General features: G+C 39.1%; 3 protein-coding genes across 5 annotated transcripts; all 3 read right to left on the bottom strand.

Moving 5' to 3' along the window:
* Window positions 1–187: 187 nt before the first annotated feature.
* On the bottom strand, window positions 188–3244 carry tagln3b (transgelin 3b). 2 transcript variants are annotated; one of them, XM_058377042.1, is made up of 5 exons: window positions 2998–3244; window positions 1708–1920; window positions 1452–1626; window positions 916–1018; window positions 188–825 (listed from the first exon to the last, which is right to left on the bottom strand). In XM_058377042.1, exons 2-5 carry the CDS (start codon window positions 1885–1887, stop codon window positions 684–686), a joined length of 600 nt encoding a protein of 199 aa, XP_058233025.1. In that variant the 5' UTR covers window positions 1888–1920; window positions 2998–3244; the 3' UTR covers window positions 188–683. The 2 variants fall into 2 exon arrangements, with proteins under 2 accessions (XP_058233025.1, XP_058233024.1); XM_058377041.1 differs by having other exon boundaries at window positions 189–825; window positions 1708–1929; window positions 2998–3241.
* A 1994-nt stretch (window positions 3245–5238) lies between these two features.
* Window positions 5239–9328, bottom strand: abhd10b (abhydrolase domain containing 10, depalmitoylase b). Its single transcript, XM_058377040.1, has 5 exons — window positions 9197–9328; window positions 7947–8133; window positions 7411–7522; window positions 6145–6282; window positions 5239–5828 (listed from the first exon to the last, which is right to left on the bottom strand). Exons 1-5 carry the CDS (start codon window positions 9288–9290, stop codon window positions 5487–5489), a joined length of 873 nt encoding a protein of 290 aa, XP_058233023.1. The 5' UTR covers window positions 9291–9328; the 3' UTR covers window positions 5239–5486.
* Window positions 9329–9652: 324 nt separating this feature from the next.
* LOC131344590 (acyl-coenzyme A thioesterase 9, mitochondrial-like) lies at window positions 9653–18972 on the bottom strand. 2 transcript variants are annotated; one of them, XM_058376999.1, is made up of 16 exons: window positions 18819–18972; window positions 18465–18538; window positions 16706–16732; window positions 15549–15594; window positions 15290–15460; window positions 15059–15096; window positions 14860–14943; window positions 13655–13758; window positions 13297–13370; window positions 13162–13229; window positions 12951–13062; window positions 12146–12236; window positions 11967–12052; window positions 11787–11874; window positions 11108–11258; window positions 9653–10724 (listed from the first exon to the last, which is right to left on the bottom strand). In XM_058376999.1, the coding sequence occupies exons 1-16, from the start codon at window positions 18830–18832 to the stop codon at window positions 10666–10668; spliced, it is 1287 nt and encodes a 428-aa protein (XP_058232982.1). In that variant the 5' UTR covers window positions 18833–18972; the 3' UTR covers window positions 9653–10665. The 2 variants fall into 2 exon arrangements, with proteins under 2 accessions (XP_058232982.1, XP_058232983.1); XM_058377000.1 differs by lacking the exon at window positions 16706–16732.
* Window positions 18973–20506: the final 1534 nt, after the last annotated feature.

Genomic DNA, 20506 nt, shown 5'->3' with positions numbered 1-20506 from the left:
TATCACACTCTCCTTAACCTTTCCAGCTTTATGACACGTCAACAAACATCTTTTTTCATCTTAACTTTTAACTGTTTATTTATTTATTTATTTTTACATCCCTCGTGTGTTCCTCTGTGTCGCCAACTGCTAATAAATAATTAGCCCATTAATATAATATCAATTTATTAAACATTTTCACCAAACACCAGCAAAACTATCACGCATAATAACACACACTTCCAAAGAGAAAGACAACATGTATATATATATATATATATATATATATATATATATATTTTGGACCAGAAAAATAAATCCAGCTCCAGTGCATTCACATGTGGTAGAAAGCTGACAGGAATGTTTGTGTGGATATTTATTTTTTAATCAGAATTTACATCCAAATAACACAAACGACAAACTAATAAATGATGTAATATTATTTTGGATGTAGTATGTTAGTATAGAAAGTTTACAGAGGTAACAGCAGCTGTTTGGACTTTATGCTGAATTTCTTTTTATTATGGATACAGAAAATGTGTTATAGTAAACAATAATAAAATCATGCTAATATTTCATGTTACTTATGAATATCATACAAGAAGGACACGTTAATGAAACTGACTGAGCCAGATGTTGCTCCTCTGCAGGGATTAAGGTCTTCTGGGTGTCTGATGCAGGTCGTAGGTCACCTCCAGGCCGAGTTACATGATCTGGCGGTGCATGCCGTAACCCGTCATGCCAGCCTGGGATGCCCCGCGGTTGCTGCCCATCTGCAGGCTGATCAGGTTCTGGCCCCGGCGCAGCTGCTCCTCGGAAAATTCCCTCCGGTTGCACTGAGACTTCCTGAAGGAGGATGACGAAGGTTTGAGTGAGAACAAAATGTTCACATAGGACACAGTGTAATAGCGGAGATCTGGAAAACATCTCACTCACCTGTGGAACCAGTCCCGGTTGCCACGGTAATGTCCATCATCCTTGGTGAGTGCCACACTTCCCAGAGCCATCAGAGTTCTCTGGACGGCGGCCATGTCCTTTCCTGTGGACAGGAGATCCAAGACATACTGGGAACGTAGACGCACTTTTGAATGAGAGAACTCTACAACAAACAGTTTCTCTCTTAAAGAGGGTTCTAAGGGAAGTGGTGGCTTAAGCAGGTAAAGCTCTAGGTCACTGATTGGAAGGTCCGGGTTTCGACCCCCAGCACTGCCAAGCTACTGCAGTTGGGCCCCTGAGCAAGGCCTTTAACCCTCCCTGCTTCAAGGACGCCATATCATGGCTGACCCTGCGCTCTGATGCTGCACTCTGACCCCAGCTTCCTTATAAGCTGGGATATGCAAGAATCCATCCATCCATCCATCCATCCATCTCTAAAACCCTCATCTGTCTAAAGAAACCTTAATAAACTCTTTTAGTGTGTGGATAACATGTAATATACAAGCAGATGACCATAACCCCATGCATCACCGTACCTTCCCATAAATCTACAGTCTGAAAGATATCAGTGGTGATGACTCCGTACGCCTCAGCTGCCTGGAGGAACTGCGAGATCTTCTCCATCTGCTTAAAGGCCATCTGTGTCTCCTGGATCTTCTTAATGGGCTCTTTACCACGAGGGTACAGACTGTTAATGAGCCTACAGAGGATCTGCAGCACAGGAAGTGAGAGAGACATTAAAGTCAGAAGAACACAATCTTCAGACAGAACACCATCGGTGCAGGAACCCACCGTTCCGTCCATGAGCCACTTCTGGAAGTTCTGCTTTCCCGTCTGGGGTCTTTCCAGATTTCCTCCACACTGTGCCACGATCCAGTCCACCAGCCGAGCCTCCAGATCTGGATCGTACTTCTGTTCGATTTTCTCCTGCACCTCCCGGCTCAGGCCGTAACTCGGGCCTCTGTTTGCCATGATCGCCGGGTTTTTGGAGGACTCTCAGGAAAGCTGTCAGATCTTTGGGTTATGATTATTATTTTATTTTTTTATTATTTATTTATTTTTATTTATCTTTTTTATTATTATTTTTGGTTCCTCTAAAATTCGAATTTACAATGCTGTCAGATTTTTGCTTCTGGCTAAAATACATTCAAAACACTTCATAATTATATCTGTCACACACACACACACACACACACACACTCTCTCTCTCTCTCATATCAACAGCAGGCATGAATTCATCCCAACTATTTTAAAGGTTAAAGTTAAATGTTACAAATGTGTATTAGAACACATAAATTAATACATAGGACAGACGATGTGACCAGGACATCAGGAGAGGATGAGATGAGAGTTTTCCAGCAGCCGGGGTGTGGTCACTCATTTAAACCAGTCCGGGTTGCCAGATTGTGTGTTCCTACATGAGAAAGCTTTTCGATACTAATTTATCTATTCTAAAACTTGCTTTAGTAAACAAACTGCATGTATAAACAAAAAATATCATTAATTGCAATTAATTTAAAATCTACCATTAATTCCTAATTATAAAATAAAACATAAAGCAGTTCTTTTAATTCTACGTTTTACACTATTAGTGACAAAAATACAAATCTACAGAAGTGCTTGGTGGGAAAAAAAAACAGTTAAACATCTCACAAAAAAAATGGACGGATATTATTAAATCTAAACTATCCGAATTTTTGGATCCAAATCTGGTCGGAAATGTGAAACTAATTAAATCATACAGCTAGTGTTTGTTTTTAAGCCGGGGAGGAGTCGCATCAATCTGGCAACCCTGATTGCGATTATTTTAAAGCGTGTATAAATTGATGCTCTTTATTTTACAACTTAATCTGTTTCCCTAAGTTGGAAAGAGACATTTCATTTATTATAACTAATAAAAATAAATAAATAAATAAATTGATTAATTAATTAAATGCAATTACAGCGCATTAATAAAAATATGAGTTAGATATTAATAGCAAATGTATAAAAAGCTTAATTGTAAGTTACTTTTTTTGACAGAGAGAGAGAGAGCGAGAGAGAGAAAGAGAGAGAGAGAGAGAGAGAGAGAGAGAGACTCACCAGAGGAGAAGGATGCTCCCGTTCTAGCCTGATGTCCTGAGCGCGCTCTCTGGAGACGCGGAAATGAAGCGTCCATGCAGCTCTGGGTGGGGCGCGCGCGGACACGGCGTCCCGTTTGCACGAGACCCGTTATATAGACAAGCGTCACAACGAGTCTCGAGACTCTGCTAGCCAATGACGGACGCGATAGAAGTATTAAGCCATGTGCGTAACATACTGTACACACACACACACACACACCCGGACATCCAGCAGCACGTGATACATTTTACACAGACACGCTTTAAATAATAAATAAACATGAGAACTCTAATAAATAGAAATGTTCAGGCTGCGTTCACTGCATCGCATTTTGTATCCTGTGCACGTGGAAGAAAAGGCGTCCAGAGCAGGAGTTCGGTAGCATCAGTAAAAGCAGAGCCAGGCCCCGTTCCAAATTAGATTACACACAGTATTGATATAGATAGCATCTGTAACATCTGTCCAAAACAGCAGCATCAGATGCATACATGGTACAATCAGCTCCAGAATTAATGACACCCTTCAAAAACTGCTGTAATCTTTTCTCTAGAGAAAAAAAAAAAGAATTAAAGGAATTATTTTTAGACACAAAGATATAGGTGGTCAAAATGATTCAGACTCCAGATTCATTCGTGGTGCAAGGTGCAAGAATTCACCCCAGCAGGAACTCTTGTCCATCACAGGTCAAAATCTAATCCAAAGAAATATGGAAATTAAAAACATACAGAATCCCCATATATCTGAATTCTGAACAATTCATCACTCACTGAGAAAAGGAAGTCTCTTAAAAAGGATAGCAAAAAATATCTTGTAGAATATTACATTAGAAAGATCTTTAAAGAAACAGAAAATAACAGGTTAACAACGTTAACAAGGTTGCCAGATTGATTTTTTTTTCACATTTATTATTTTTTAAAGAAAAAAATGTAAAGAATTGACCGTTTCACACAAAAAAGATTCTGTCAAAGTAAATGTTCAGGAAAAATATTATGTTTTATGCTCAAAAACCCCCCAGCTCTCATTAAATGCGCTTTTCCTCACACACTTGAACGATTTACGGTTCCTCAAAGCTTCTAATCTTCCTAAAAGGGCTCCACTTGGAACATCAGCTGTTTGAGGGTTCTAGAGAAAACCTTTCTCCTGAATCCACAGTCTGTAAAACTCCTTTAGTGTGCAGGCTTTAAGCTTTTATTCTAGATACATATTCATTTTCATGAAGGGTGACAATATTTCTGGAGTTCTGTATCTAGTAATAAAAGCAAAAAGGGGAAAAAAAGAAATAAGCACAATTAAAAAAAAATGCTAGAAAGAATATTGTGATGAAATAAAAGCCTAGAACGTAACAATAAAAGTTTATTAAAAAAACAAACAAACAAAAAAACAATTAAAAATAAATATTTAAAAAAAATGTGCGATTTGTTACTATTAGACCTCAAGAATTATTGGCACCCTTCATGAAAAGGAATAAAAATTAACATATATTAAAAAACTAAGAAAGAAAACTAGTTTCTTTGTAGGACCACTTATGAAAAATAAATAAATAAACAAAATAAAAATTAAATATACAAGCCTTGTATAGTCTTCTTCTCCGGGTTCCGAAAATTCTGTGTAACATAAACTAAGTTAAAAAAAATAAATAAATAAAATAAAAACAATTCATTAAACCCTTAACAAACATTTTATTGTGTTGGTCTAACCATCTATGCACTGCTTATATAGGAATAACTTGCTTTAAGGAATACAATTTAAAAAAAGCAATAAAGAGACTCACTAAATAAATATATAGCATTTCTATATTAATATATAAAAATAAATATATAAACAGAATATTTGCTTTATAGAACTGGATAGAACTGGTGCTGCGATGTTGAGGGGAATCTCAGTAACGTCCCTGGCTGTTCTTCCGGCCGAGTGTTTTAATAAAGCGAGTGCATTACAGCGTTACGTCCGTTTTTATTTCACTCTGCCTGATTGCGTGCCGTCGGTGACCGACTGAAAGGTCACTCTGGTAGTTGAGGAGTGAGCTGAAGCGTTGCGGCTGGCGAGCGAGTCACGGTTCACTGGCCGATCTGTGTCCTAATCGCATGTTAATAAACAAACTGGAGAGTAATTCCTGTAGAGACTGAACAGAGACATCGTCCACACAGGAGAGAGTGGAGATCAGATCTGAATGAAAAGGTCAGCTGTGAAGCGTCAGATAGATTAAATCACAGAAACAAATCACGGTTTGGTGAATGGTTTATAAACAGAGAGAAAAAAATACAACGGATAGAACAAGATTTATTTGGTTAGCAATGATGCACGGGGTAAAGAAGGCACGGGAAACTGCACTAACGACCAATACTGACAAAAAAACAAACAAAAGAGCAGCTTTAATCAGACACTAATCTGATAATGAAGTGTAAAAAAAAATAACGCAGTAAATGAAGGCACTAAGGAAACAGGTTTTCTCGGGAAGTTCTGGCCGTTCATGCCATGGTGGTCAGCTTGTCGATGAGGTCGTCGATGGTGTACACCATGAGCTTGATGTCGTCCTTGTCGGCCATGCGGTGCTGCCCGTGGCGCCGGAGGATGACGTCCACGTCGTTGCTCAGCACGCGCTCCGCGACCTGCATGGAGATGTGCCAGGGCACGTCTTGGTCCTTCAGGCCGTGGATGAGGCGCACGGGGCAGGTGATGGGGATGGGGCTGTGCAGCAGGCAGTGGTTCTCGGCTTCCTTCAGCAAGTCCATGCTAATGGTGTACACACCTTCCTCGTTGCTTTTGGTCGGGATTTTCCATGCGCCCTGATCTTCGAACTCCTTTCTCGTCTGACGCATGGAGAAGGAAAGAAATGAGACGTCAGCATCGATCTCTGGATTTCAATATCTGGATGAAACCGTGTGCGATATGCTAACGAGAAAATGAGCTAAGTACAGAGCTGGAAATCAGCCAAATTGAATGAACTGAATTCTGCAGCCTGGACTTTATTTTCATCTAAACATCTATCTTCAGAAACAGAAATAACAGGATTTTGAGGATGTATTCTGGAAGTATTTTATAATTCTTTACACAAGTATGATAGGAAGCCAGAATTAGAAATAATGTTTTTCTTTCCTAGAATGATGAGGCAAAAACGTCTCTTACTTGCAGAGGAAGTGATTTAAACGCTGTGACGAAATGATCGGCTGCTGTGGAAATGCCCACCAGGGCTTTGGTCTTCTCGGGGCGAGCGATAGCGGCCAGCAGCATCAGCCAGCCGCCCATGCTGGAGCCCACCAGAATCTGCAGCATAAATAAATGAATGGATTTAATCAACAATTACTGCAGCATTAGAACTGCAGTGAACTCAGCCATTTTAAACCCAAATCGTTCAAAGCTCCGGCTGAAAATGACTCGATTAGTGAGTGCTGAGAGATCGGACATTCTTCCTGCTGATTTGTTTCATTTATTAAGGTCATTTTTAATCACGCCGACCAGAGGCGGGGAAAGAAATGACCTATTCTTAGTTATTTGATAATGCCATTTAATGTCCTTGTGTGAAAAATGTTCTACATGATTCATGTGTGTTGTTATTACACTATTATTTCTGTAGAGTGAATGTCTCTGGGGGTTTTCTCCTAGCTCTGGCACTGTGGGAATTTTGTGTAGAATTTCAGACAATAGGATTTATCCTACACAGAATTCTTCAAGGAGAACTCTGATGGGTTTTTAATCATCCTTCAGGAGCAGATTAGTTTTCTAGGAAAAAGAAATTATAATAGAAGAGTTTGGTGTGGAGGAACTTGACTGACCTGAACACACTGAGTCTGACTGAGTCCTGACCACAACCCCACAGAACACCTTTGGGATGAATTAGAGGGGAGACTGTGAACCAGACCAAAACTGGGCTGTCTGCCTTTACATGCACATGAATGTAATATGGAGTTGTCCCACCCTTTACAGCGATAACAGCTTCAACTCTTCTGGGAAGGCTTTCCACAAGGTTTAGGAGTGTGTTTATGGGAATTTTTGACCATTCCTCTTGAAGCGCATTTGTGAGGTCAGGCACTGATGTTGGACGAGAAGGACTGGCTCACAGTCTCCGCTCTAATTCATCCCAAAGGTGTTCTATGGGGTTGAGGTCAGGACTCTGTGCAGGACAGTCAAGTTCCTCCACACCAAACTCACTCATCCATGTCTTTATGGACCTTGCTTTGGTCACTGGTGTACAGTCATGTTGGAACAGGAAGGGGTCATCCCCAAACTGTTCCCACAAAGAACATGAAATTGTCCAAAATGTCTTGGTATGAAGCTGAAGCATTAAGAGTTCCTTTCACTGGAACTAAGGGGCCGAGCCCAACCCCTGAATTCAATGATTTGGAGGGGTGTCCCAAAACTTTTGGTAATCTAGTGTATGCATTAAAACTTCACCTGAGGACCTTCTGCAACTTCATCCAACATGAAGAGAACGTCTTTCTTCCAGCTTCCGATCGTTCCCTCGGAAAAAACGCCTTCCGAAGCTCCGTGACCGGAATAATCGAACCTACACGAGCACGCAAACACATTCATCTCCTGCATCAGCATTCATTATGTAAGGAATAAAACACTGGGGGTGTGCTGTTAGAGAAAAATAATCAATGACATAGTGGAGTCTCTGCTTCCAGGATTACTCTCTTATAACGGCACATCCTGAAGTCTTTCGTTCCTCATACGCTGCCAAAGATTACAAAGTCGTAGAAGATCCTGTTCTAATCGCATTATAGTACGTTTTCCCTCAACAAGCTTCTCTTTATTCTCTCAAGTAAATAATAAACAACCTCTTGCAGCAGGTTGTTCCAACCAATCACAGACCAGAACTACATAAACTACAATCACAAAACTTCCATAATATAGTCGGACATATCCAATTTGGTTAAAATGAATGAATAATGAGCGAGTAATGAGGTGGGAGATTAGAGTGTGTTTACCTCAGATACGAATGACCTAAAGACCTGCAGAATTCCTCTAAAGCTTCTGCTTTTGGTCCGTTCATGTTAGAGCCGAATCCGGGCAGGAACATCACGCCTGGACTCTTCCCTTTCACTCTGCGGTAAGCCAGCTTGGGGAGGTCCGGCCGGGAGGCGTACTGCACCGTACTGGACTTCTGTCTGGCTCCTGCGTTCATACAGAAGTCAGGATTTTAAGGAATGATGCACAATTTCTTCAAAGTTTTACAATACCAAACATGTCAATCTTACATCCTGGTACATTAGTGTTTTCTTTCATCCAGTGTCCATTTGCATTATAATTGGCTGACAGGTAAATTTAGGTGGACAAATACTAGGCATAACATTATGACCAGTGCCAGGTGACGTGAATAGCACTGATGATCTCCTCATCATGGGACCTGTTAGTGGGTGGGATATATTAGGCAGCAAGTGAACATTTTGTCCTCAAGTTGATGTGTTAGAAGCAGGAAAAAAGGACAAGCGTAAGGATTTGATGAAGGGAGTTTGATGAAGAGCCAAATTGTGATGGCTAGACCACTGGATCAGAGCATCTCCAAAACTGCAGATCTTGTGGGATGTTCCCAGTCTGTAAATATATATTCTGCTAAAATGAACAAAATAACTCGGAAAATGATTAGTTCATATTGCTGAACGAGAGTCAAAGATCCGAGTCAGTAAAATTATCCGAACTTCCCATCACTATAACGCAGAATGTACGCAGAATCACTGACCGGAAGTGCCCTGAAAACACAAACGGTGTACCGGACCGGAAGTCAGTTTTCCCAAACGGGTTTTTTTTTAACTCACATTTCTCACTAAAGTTTGTGCTTGAATACACTTTTATATTACATTACACATACATTCCAGGCACAATAAATAAATAATAAAATCTATTGCACCTTTAATACAAATGGTCACGTACAGGTGATACAGTGACACATGCGTGTTATATAAGTTTCACTGAAACCAGATCACAACAAACACATACAAACAAATCTAATACATAATATATATTTAAGAGCAAAATTAGACGCATTCTTAAATTCTAGTGAATAAATTCTTCCACAAAACACAGATAAAGGCATGCAGGTTTCCCACAGTACTAACATGTCTGAAGGGCTTTTCCACGCCACACCCCCTTCAGTTCTCTGCTTTAAAAAAGCGCTGTTATATAACTTAACTTCCTCTCATTTATATACAAAACAACCGACAGTGAACTTTTTACTGACCCTGAAAACATTTAGGTGAAAGAAGCTGGACTGCTCCATTACCCAACACCTGAAAAGCTCGTCTTCGGCAGTGTGTTAAAGCTACAGCTGCCATACTGAGCCGCACGCACCCTCCACGCAAATATCGCGAGATTTCACTGGGTTGCCATGTCAAGGAAATACACATCGCGTCAGGTTGCCAGTCAGGAAGATTTATCGCAAATGAGCTTTGTATTGTAATTATTACAATTAAATGATGAATTATTTCCCTCATGACATTTATAATAATAAACTTCTTGATAGTATACCTGGTGTTTGATTCTTATTACTTATTTGCTTTTAATGAATTTTTCAATGCAAAAAGGAGATAATCCTCCACATCTCCAATTCCTTTACACTGCAGTGACTAAAGAATAAATAAAACACTTCGTGTCATGCCATAATGTGAAAATAATGAGTCGAGTTACTGTTATCACCCTGAAATGTTTTATTTTTCGGTAACATTTTATGTTCAAGCCACATTTCCAGGGTTCAGGGTTTGATTCCTGCATCCCTACTGTTTACACATTTTTTCATATCTTATAAAAAAAAAACTTAATAAGCACAATAAATATATTTGCTTACGCTTTATTAAAAGGCTGTTCAACATAAAATATAAATGTTTGAGAAATACAAAACAAATGTTTGTGTTATGGCAAAAAAAGAAGAAAAATAAAAGAGAAACACATTCATGTTTGTTCGCTTGAATAGAGCTGACCTATACATGATGTGAAACATTCAGTTTATTATGTTATACCTTTCCAGACTAATTTAAGATTGTTCTCAGAATGGTGAATAAGTGCACTTGAGGTTACTGGCATCACCGGTCCATATGCCTGTATCACAAGTATGTCCAAATCTCCTACTGCTTTCTTGCTTTGTTCCTTCTGATGATTATTAGACATCTTCCTTTAGTCCATGCAGTAATTTCTGGTTGTAAAATACAGACATGGCAACCACCACATACATGACACTAATAGGAAAAGACCAGAAATTCTGAGAAAAACATCTAGGATCTGAAAGGTACCAGGATTTCAATAAAACATTTCTGCTAAATAAAAAGACTGCTAAACAGTTTGGTTGTTGCAGCGTCTCTATAAGGCGACCTAAATTACAAACCGCCACCTAATGTCTTAATAAAAAGTGCGATAAACAGTCAATAGTACACGATACACTGAACGTGATCATCATCATCTGTAGTGAGAGCCTGTTTGTAAAAAATGTAGAATATGCTCAACGTTAATGAGTATAAATAATTTCATTTGAATATTTTTATATCTCTCTTTGTATATAAATGACCAAAACACACACATGCAAAAAAAAAAAACCCAGAACATGTCCGACATCAACATCCTCATTGACAAAGTGCAGTTACATTATTTGTTTGTTGTTTGATGGCATTACACTGCAAGAAATCTTCCTCTAGGGTCAGATTGTATGCAGAATGATCTTCACTGGCTCTTCATTGTCTCATCAAAGTGTCTTTTCCCATCCAGGTAGAGCATAGACTCTGGAGGAGACATTTATATTAATTATGGCATGAAATATAAATATAATAAAAATAATATTAATTACGGCAGATAATATAAATATTATGAATATAAATATAATATAAATTACAGCACGTAATATAACTATAATAAATATATATCTAATATTAATTACAGCACATAATATAAATAAATAAATATCAATATTAATCTAATATTAATTACAGCACATAATATAAATATAATATTAATTACAGCATGTAAAATAAATAAATAAATAAATGCATGCATGCATGCTCATTATGCTAGCTGATGTTAGTAATCCTAGTTACTAGTTGTTTCTGATAATGGCATGAATGGAGAATTAAAAACAGTGAAATAAACCCAGACACTGTCGTCTAACCTCCATAACTCTGCGGTACTACAGCAGGAACTGGCTTCTCCACTTGGAAGGTGAAGTGAAAGACGTTGGTGGTGTCGTGCTGCCGGGTCAAAGGGTCAAGCACCTCTGTGTGAACTCTGACCTGAACATGGCGTCCTTCAGTGTAACACACCTGACCAAAAAATAAATAAATAATTACCAGTTATTATTGTTGCATTATTAAATTAGTTAATAATGCAACTGACACTCACTCACTCACATTAAGTGCAAAAGCAACACTTCATCGTTTCTATGGTAACTGCTCATTCACAGGAACTCATCATCTTAAAGAAAGCCGTAATCATTGATTGAATGGAATTTTTTTTGTACAAAAATGTTTGCTTTACATTTTTGGACAGAGTCTCCAGTGTCAGTGCTTTATAAGCTGTATAATTTTTATTAAACAGACAGAAACTAGAGACGCTGATAAGGAATAATGAGATCTAACTTGTTCATGTGAAGTTCCTCGACATTAATCATGAGGATAAACTCTTAGTTGTGTCACGTTGCTGTGGGGTAAGAGGAATAAAACACCTGATGATGCACTGTTATTGGAGCTCGAGGTAGTGACGGTGTCTCCGCTTCATTACACACTCTGTTGTTGATTGTTTTCCTACAACACCACAACATGGAGTGTGTTTTTGTTTTGTTTTTATTCTACCTGTGAGGACAACAGCAGCAGTGACCCGATCTCCACCGGCTTGCGGAACATGATGTCATCCACCGCTACCAGAACTGGCCTGCAGCCGCTGGGATACAGAGGTAAATCGGTTCAGTAAACACGACCTGGATCACTGAGTAACTGTGTGTGTGAAGGTTTGAGAATAGAGCAGAATCCTACGCAAATACACAAGCGTTGGTCCAGCCCAGCTCGTACGCCTTTCTCATCAGGAAACCACCGAATATCCGATTGAAGATGTTCCTCTCCTGGATTAGAAACACACACACACTAATCACAGTAAGCACACTAAACACACACAGGAGGCACATGTTCATTAGCCTCAGTAGGTTCTGGCTGACCTGTGGATGACAGATCTCCAAGCCTTTTAGCTTTGCGTCCTCCATCCACACGGAGTTAGGGGGAAGGATTCGACTCCGGAAGCTAACGGTTCTACACGAGAGACACAAACATTCATCTGCTCATCAGGAAGGTTCATAAGGGAGTCGTTTCAGCAGGATCTGAATCTTGCTCATGGCAAAGAACGTGCTGGATTGTTAGCTCACTATTCGAAAAGCAAAAAGATTTTTCTTTCATATGAGATTAAATAAATAAATACCGAAATAAATAAACAAAGAGAGGCAAGGCTGAGGCGTGATATAAAGGTAATAATGAGTCTCCGGGTTCCTGCCTGTGCTTTTCAATTACATCAGTCTGGAAACATCCGCCGTCACAATAGACTGTATAATAGACGTGATGTTTGAATAAAGATTTGTGAAATGTTTTAATACAAGCACCAGTTAAACAGGGGATAAAGAGTGGACTGGTTTTACTGGTATGTCTGAGGTCTTAGTTCTGTCCAAATCAGACATTCTTTTACTGTCTATATTTGGAGAAATATCCTGATGTGCCGGATTTACCAAATGATTTTGTTAAAGCTTGCAGGGGAGAAAAAAGGTTTCACTTTTTCTTGCTAAGTCACCGCTGCCTGTTTTAATCACCTGTTTTTTAGCTAAATTCAAGTGTGAATAAAAAAGCAGTAGTAAGCAGAATAAGAAGAATTTTTTGCACATTTCTTGGGAACTTTCAAGATGTTCAGTATGTAGGATAATAAGCAGTTAGTGGCTTTTCACAGTGTGTGCGCGCGTGTGTGTGTGTAGCTTGTACTTGGCGTCGAGTGTGTTCAGGAACAGGCTGTGTACGAGCGTCCTCTCTTCGGCTGTAGGAGCCACCTTGAGTAAAGACGCAGTGCTCAGCTCCACACGCCTCTTCTTGTTAACTGAAGTGAGGATCAGATTCATCCTCAGTTTATTCATTCGGAACAGGAAGTATTCAACTCACATTCACACACACTTATTTACACAGATTAGATCCTTACTCTCTCCTTGCTGGAAAATCTTCTCCTCCTCCGGGTTCTCCAGTTTCAGTGGGTTCACAAATGCCGCCCTGAAGCAAATGACGTGATTAATGAACTGATCTGTGAGATAAAAATAATCATTGTGTGATATCATACCTTTTATTTTCTGGATCTCGAGCGACCATCACAAACGTGGCATCTAACACTGGAGTGTAAGCTCCGTCATGGAACTGTGGAGACACGGAGGAACAATGAGGTAAATAGTGTAGATTTGTCCTTGAGATTAGATTCATTATTATCAGTAATAAAGATTTAATAAAGATTGTTGTTGTAAAGTTTCCCTAACTTGACCTCATGTGACATCACGTGACACTTTTCAGTGCCAAATGAACTTTTCCACATTTGCGACAAAAGTGTGAAAGCAGCCTAATTCTAGAAGGACCTCTTTCTGGCCTCTTGTGCAGGAAGAAAAGCGTACAAAGCACGGTCTGATCTGCTGCTTGGGTTTACAGACCTGGGTCATGTGCATCTTGGCTTCGATCGACGTCTTCCCCACCCACGTCACATGACCCGTGAACTTGATGTCGCAATCCGGGTAGATGATGTTTCTCCGCATGTCTGGGAAGCAATAAGATGTTAGTATTTGTTATTAAGATGTTATTAATGCTTATTATAAATTAAGAAGTTATTAATAAAAAGATGCTACATTACTGTCGTTATTACATCTTATTACACAAATTACATGTTATTACACCTCTATAAGGTAAGGTAAGATAAAGATAAAGATAAAGATAGAACTTTATTAATCCCAAAGGCAATTCTTTTGCCAGAGACAGATTACTGCTCCAGGTAACAAGAAAAAAAAATCAAAAGCAGACGAAATAATCTATATATACAAATGTATTCAAAAATATAAATATAAGTGAGATATAATATATAAATGAAAAATAAATGAAATGAAATATTCTATATTGGCCAAGGTTTTGGGACACTCCTCCAAATCATTGAGTTCAGGTGTTGTGTTTCAGGGGCTGGGCTCGGCCCCTTAGTTCCAGTGAAAGGAACTCTTAATGCTTCAGCTTCATACCAAGACATTTTGGACAATTTCATGCCCAACTTTGTGGGAACAGTTTGGGGATGACCCCTTCCTGTTCCAACATGACTGCACACCAGTGACCAAAGCAAGGTCCATAAAGACATGGATGAGTGAGTTTGGTGTGGAGGAACTTCACAGAGTCCTGACCTCAACCCCGTAGAACACCTTTGGGATGAATTAGAGCGGAGACTGTGAGCCAGACCTTCTCATCCAACATCAGTGCCTGACCGCACAAATGCGCTTCTAGTGGAATGATCAAAAATTCCCATAAACACACTCCTAACACCTTGTGGAAAGCCTTCCCAAAAGAGTTGAAGCTGTTCTAGCTGCAAAGGGCGGGACAACTCCATATTACATTCATGTGCATGTAAAGGCCAGTTTTGGCCTGGCTCACAGTCTCCACTCTAATTCTTTCCAAAGGTGTTCTATCGGGGTGAGGTCAGGACTCAAGCCCAACCCCTGAACCCCTGAGTTCAATGATTAGGAAGGGTGTCTCAAAACGTTCGGCAATATAGTGTATATACAACATGTATTCAAAGTACAAAGAAGGTGCTCGGGAACTAGAAGATATTGCACATGATGTGATATTAGAGCAGCATGTTAAAATAATGGCCTGAGTTTACCGATTTTGTCCACCAGAGCCGTGACGATAGACAGAGGCGATCTCTCCAGATCTTTATTCCAGGTGTGAGAGTAACAGATGAGCACTGCAGTGGGGAGGAAGAAAAGAAAAAACATGTAATGCTGTCTACAATACTGAAAATAAACTCATTCAATATTTGAAATCTGGCTTTAGTTTGGTTGAAGAAATGGTTTAGGTACCTGCTAAACTGTCAAGATCCTCCAAAATCCGACCAAACCTTTTTGAAGTGGGGGAAAAAAATCACACAAAGTTAATTTATTATTAATAAATTAATTTATTTTTTTTGAGACTAAATAGAAAAGCACCACGGAGCTACAGTGCTATTATAATTACGACAAAGATCTCTTTGCTGAAACCCCAACAGAACTGATCCAGCAGGTTCTGCAGTGGTTCTGGTGTAAATCTGCTACCTGACGCTGTTGTGGAAGTTGAGGTATTTCTCGCGGAGCGACGGCTGCGTCCCCAACGGGAGATGCACCTCGATCTCGCTGTCCTTCATGCTCTTTGTGGGAAGTTCCTCCTGACTGTTAGCGAGGTGTTTACTCAGGGAGATTCTCTCTGCCAGGGCTTGCTGATGATCTCTGCACGGAGAAACCATTAAAGAGAAGCTCGCCATCATCGGAACATACAGTGATACGTGTTCAAAGCTAACTTTTCACTCAGACGTACTTCCAATTGGTCGATGCTCCGACGATCTGCCGAAGCCGATTGCGAACTGGGTGGGGGAAAAAAAACCGTCAGAAGGAAGCAGTGAGTCTACGACAGTAACTAACATCCTCTGCAGACGGCTGCATGCAGAAGCACAGCGTTCGCTCGTATCGTCTCAATCAGTGTATAACGGCTTCAATCGGCTTAATTCTCAATGACTACCAGCTAAAAATTCTGCCAAAAAATGTAACTAAATAAATAATGAATAAAAATAATAATAATAATAATAATAATAATAATAATAATTATTATTATTATTATTATTATAACACAAAGACAATTCATACAATTAATAATAATAATTATTATTATTATCATTACTAATATTTTTATAATAATAATAATGGTAATAAATAATAATAATAATAATAATAATAATAATATAAAAACAATAATATTATTAATAAAATAATAATAATAATAAAATATTACAAAATTCCCAAAATGGTCGTAAATTTCCATTTTGCAAAACACTCTGCATTAAAATATAATAATAAAAAAAGAGACTAAAAATAGAAGTAAAATTGAATTAAACTATAAAGGTGGAAAAGAGAAGTTTTAAAAAATATATTTATTTATAATTTTTTTCCCCTTTTCCTACCTGTATAGTTCAATTTAATTCTATTCTTAGTCTGTTTTTATTTTATTTCTATTTTTTATGACACAGAAAGTCAGACGTCCTGCATGTTGTACTGCTGAATGGTTGTGTGCACGTGGAAAATAAAAATAGTGATTCACACTAAAATTTGATTCACACTAAAAGTCTGCACGAAGTGACTGACAGACTACATTTAGTGTAGAGAAACCTGTGTGCTGCATTAGACTAGGAGATATTCTCACTATTGAGACGATATGAAGACAGGAAAAAGAGAGGAAAAAGACGCAGAGAGAAAACATTCCTTAAATACTGAAATGCAGCAGAGATATTAAAGAAAAAAAAATAATGAGCTCTAGATACAGGTAAAGAAATGGATCTGTGTGGAAGATTAAAGATAAAGAAAATAAAAAAGAATGAAAAGATTAAAAAGAAGAGAAATCAAGATGTTTTAGGAAGCCACCAGAGTAATTTAAGGGCTGATTAAACAAGCCGACAAGTTTAATTTTTACCAACAACACACCATTGGTCACAAGCAAGTGTGCGTTTCCTGTAAGGACACACAAATGCGTCAAAAAAAACCCAAACAAAACAAAACAACTTTGCAATCTGAAAAACCCACAGCAATTTAGACTCATGGGAGTTTTGTCTTTTTTGTGTGTTTTTCACACTTCATAAATTTGTGGAAGGAGTCTCCAGTGTCAGTCAGAGGGAAAGCTTTAAGTTTCCAAGTCTTTGTGACACTTCTTCCCTGTAACATGACAAGTGGTGTGTTTTTATTACGCTGTTTTTGTGTTTATTATAGGATAGACAGAATCAAAAACAAAAACTAACAAATAAAAAAAAATTAATAAATAAAATAACAAATCCTGAAACAAAATAACAAATCCAAATAAAAATAAATAAATAATAAATAAAATAAAACAGCAAATCAGAAAACAATATAACAAATCCAAAAATAAACAAATAAATATATAAAAACAAACCTGGAAACAAAATAACAAATCCAAATAAAAATAAATTAAATTACAAATCCAAGAATAAATGAATGAATGAATGAATGAATGAATGAATGATCCAGAAATAAAATAAATAAAAAAAATATATATTACATACAAAAACAAAATAACAAATCCAGGAAAAAATAAAAATAAATAAATACATAATAATAATAACAAAAATTAGAAAACACAATAACAACTGTGAGGAAGGACGTTCATATGGCATGCTTTTGGATATACTGATAGCGTATCATGGAGTAAAGATTAGTTTGCGAGCTCTAAAAACACACCAGGAATGTTTAGAAGCCGAAACTATTCCAGATTAAAGGATGTAAGGAGCGCTATAAGAGCAGAGCTGTGTTCATACACACACCAATCCACTTTCTATTTCTTTTTCTTGTGTTTTGCACTTTTCAGCCACAGTACAAAATGGATTTTTATAGCTGACATAAGCAGTGACAGGAACTAATTTGCTTCAGGGATTATGCAACTATAAATAGATAAAAATAACTATAACATGTCAACATTGTAATTGTTGCCAAATTGCTGTGGTTGAGAAATAAAGCACTGAGTGTTTATTCTCTGGTAAACACATGCATTTAAACTCATTACATTTTGATTACGTGTGTGTGTCTGTGAGAGAGAGAGAGAGACAGAGAGAGAGAGAGAGAGAGAGAGAGGGAGAGAGGGAGAGAGAGAGAGAGAGAGAGAGAGAGAGGGAGAGAGAGAGAGAGAGAGAGAGAAAGAGACAGACAGACAGAGACAGAAGGAGAGAGAGAGATAGAGAAAGACAGACAGAGAGAGAGACAGAAAGAGACAGAAAGAAAGAAAGAGAGAGAGAGAGAGAGAGAGAGAGAGAGAGAGAGAGAGAGAGAGAGAGAAAGAGACAGACAGACAGAGACAGAAGGAGAGAGAGAGATAGAGAAAGACAGACAGAGAGGGAGGGAGAGAGAGACAGAAAGAGACAGAAAGAAAGAAAGAAAGAGACAGAAAGAAAGAAAGAAAGAAAGAGACAGAAAGAAAGAAAGAAAGAAAGAAAGAAAGAAAGAAAGAAAGAAAGAGAGAGAGAGAGAGAGAGAGAGAGAGAAAGAGTGACAGACAGAGACACGGAGGGAGAGAGGGAGAGAGAGAGAGAAAGAGTGACAGACAGAGACACGGAGGGAGAGAGGGAGAGAGAGAGAGACAGACAGAGACACGGAGGGGGAGAGAGAGAGAGAGAGAGAGAGAGAGAAAAAGAGAGAGAGAGAGAGAGAGAGAGAGAGAGAGAGAGAGATTATTTACCCTCTGCCATATCTGGAGCTTTGCCTTGTTGGGAAAACGCCCTGCATGTCCGAGATGCTACTGACTTCAAAATTCTGAAACAAGCAAAAACATTAAGAATAAAGTGACCTTCAGTATTAGAGTATACAGTGACGCATTCAATAAAATAAACACAATTCTTTATTAAAATAAAAGCGACTCCATTTTAAACTCAGCGCCACATTTACAGCTGATCTGGGAACAGCTAGTAGCTTAGCTAGCTAGCTAACTAACTCTGAGGTTATCCGTGTCCTCAAAGGCTCTGAAGTGTGTTTATTATATCTTAAAAAGCCAAAACATACTTTAGAGGATAAATAAAAACTCCAAGTTGTTTACCTAGGGGAAAACATTTTATTCTATTTTGTTCGTTTACTCTGTAACAGTCGTAGGCTTCTGATCTGAACCTAAATCTGCGCGAGGTGGCGGTATACAAAATGGCTGCGTTCTCAACGGTTCTCTATTAGACCTGTAGGGCACTCCGGCATCCTGTAGACGCCCTTACTCTTGTACACCCTATGTAGGGCACCGTTATAGTGCTGATGCATGCATTTGAGATTCACCCTAAGATCTACGCGATTGGTCAGGCCGGTACATCATAACTTCCTGGTTATATAAATAATAATTTCTACCGTAATGTCTGTGGAAAATGTGCAGCGGTGTAGTTTATCACGGTGTAGTATATCTTTAATATCTTTAAGGACAATTCTTTTGTTTTTCTGTACATCGAAAGCGTTGAGGTTAAAGATTTTCCCCCTTGTGGGCGTGTCCCACAGGTGTAACGTCACATAGAAATGACGTAAGAGCCATAGGTAAGGAAAGAGAAGACAAGAAGACAAGAAGACAAAAACATCCTGGAGAAGAATCCAGTAGTGAGAAATGTGGACAGCAAAGTCTAAATAAATGGATGGATATAAGCAAGTCAGCGTCTCCAACAGTGTGTGTGCTTCAGATGAACGACAGAAAGGTTTTTACTGTCCAGTGTCACTTCTCCCCATCTGAGACACTCTCACAGTTCAGACAAGAGTGGGCGTGTCCCACAGGTGGAACCCTCTCACAGTTCAGACAAGAGCGGGTGTGTCCCACAGGTGGAATGTCCAGGAGTGTCCAGCAAATGTACGTGTTGATCATATTCAGGGACAAAAACACAAGGACACACACGTGAAACATGAGTTTATTTACAGCGGTGAGTTTATTTACAGTAAATTGTTAGAAAATCATTTTCGAGGGTGCTGTAACTCGACTTCAGTCTCCGTTGCTTTTACACCGCCTGAAAGGTTTCAGGTAGACGAGAAGTCACGTCGTGTCACGTTCATGGTTTTGTTGGCTGTCGGTGGAACAGTGATTTTCTTTCCTTGAGGGGGATGTTAGACTCTCGTCCAATCAGATAGCAGTGTTCAGACTCCGCCCTCTGAATGAGGACTATCTGAAGAGGTCTGTTTTACGCCAATAGCTCGAAGAGTTTGTGGGGTTTAGACGGAAGGAAGACACCCCCAGGTTCTGCTTTTCTACCACAGCTAGAAGAACAAGCTGCGTACGATTCTGTAGAGCCGATATATAACGTTTATAACCGTCGCTAAAGTCCTTACAGGACTGGTGTTTTGGTTGAGGTTGATAGCTTCATGTCCCTCATTGATTTGAAGACACACGACTTCATGTCTGATGTAAGTGACCGATCGTGGAGCCATTGTGAGCAGAGTGCTACGGCTGGAGGACATTTCAGGTCAGAATGGGATTTTTCGATTTGTGCGTGCGTATTTATTACTGCCGCATTACGCGGCCGCCTTCGCAACTTCCTCCAAGCTCCGCCCTCTGAATGAGGACTCCCTGCACAGGTACGCTTCACCTCAGTGTCTCAACAAGTGTGTGCTGTTCAGACGTGTGTTTACTCTCTGAGTCGCCACGGCCCTGCAGCAATTTCAGCTAACAACAGGAGGTTTAACTCCAGGTTTTATCGGCCGATTCGGGAATAAAAACCTCGTCTGATTGTTGACGAAACCAAACAGAAATGAACAAAGCGGACATCA

Source organism: Hemibagrus wyckioides, linkage group LG23, assembly GCF_019097595.1.
Source record: "Hemibagrus wyckioides isolate EC202008001 linkage group LG23, SWU_Hwy_1.0, whole genome shotgun sequence".
Classification (NCBI taxonomy): Eukaryota; Metazoa; Chordata; class Actinopteri; order Siluriformes; family Bagridae; genus Hemibagrus; species Hemibagrus wyckioides.
This window is presented reverse-complemented; position numbering and strand designations above follow the sequence as displayed.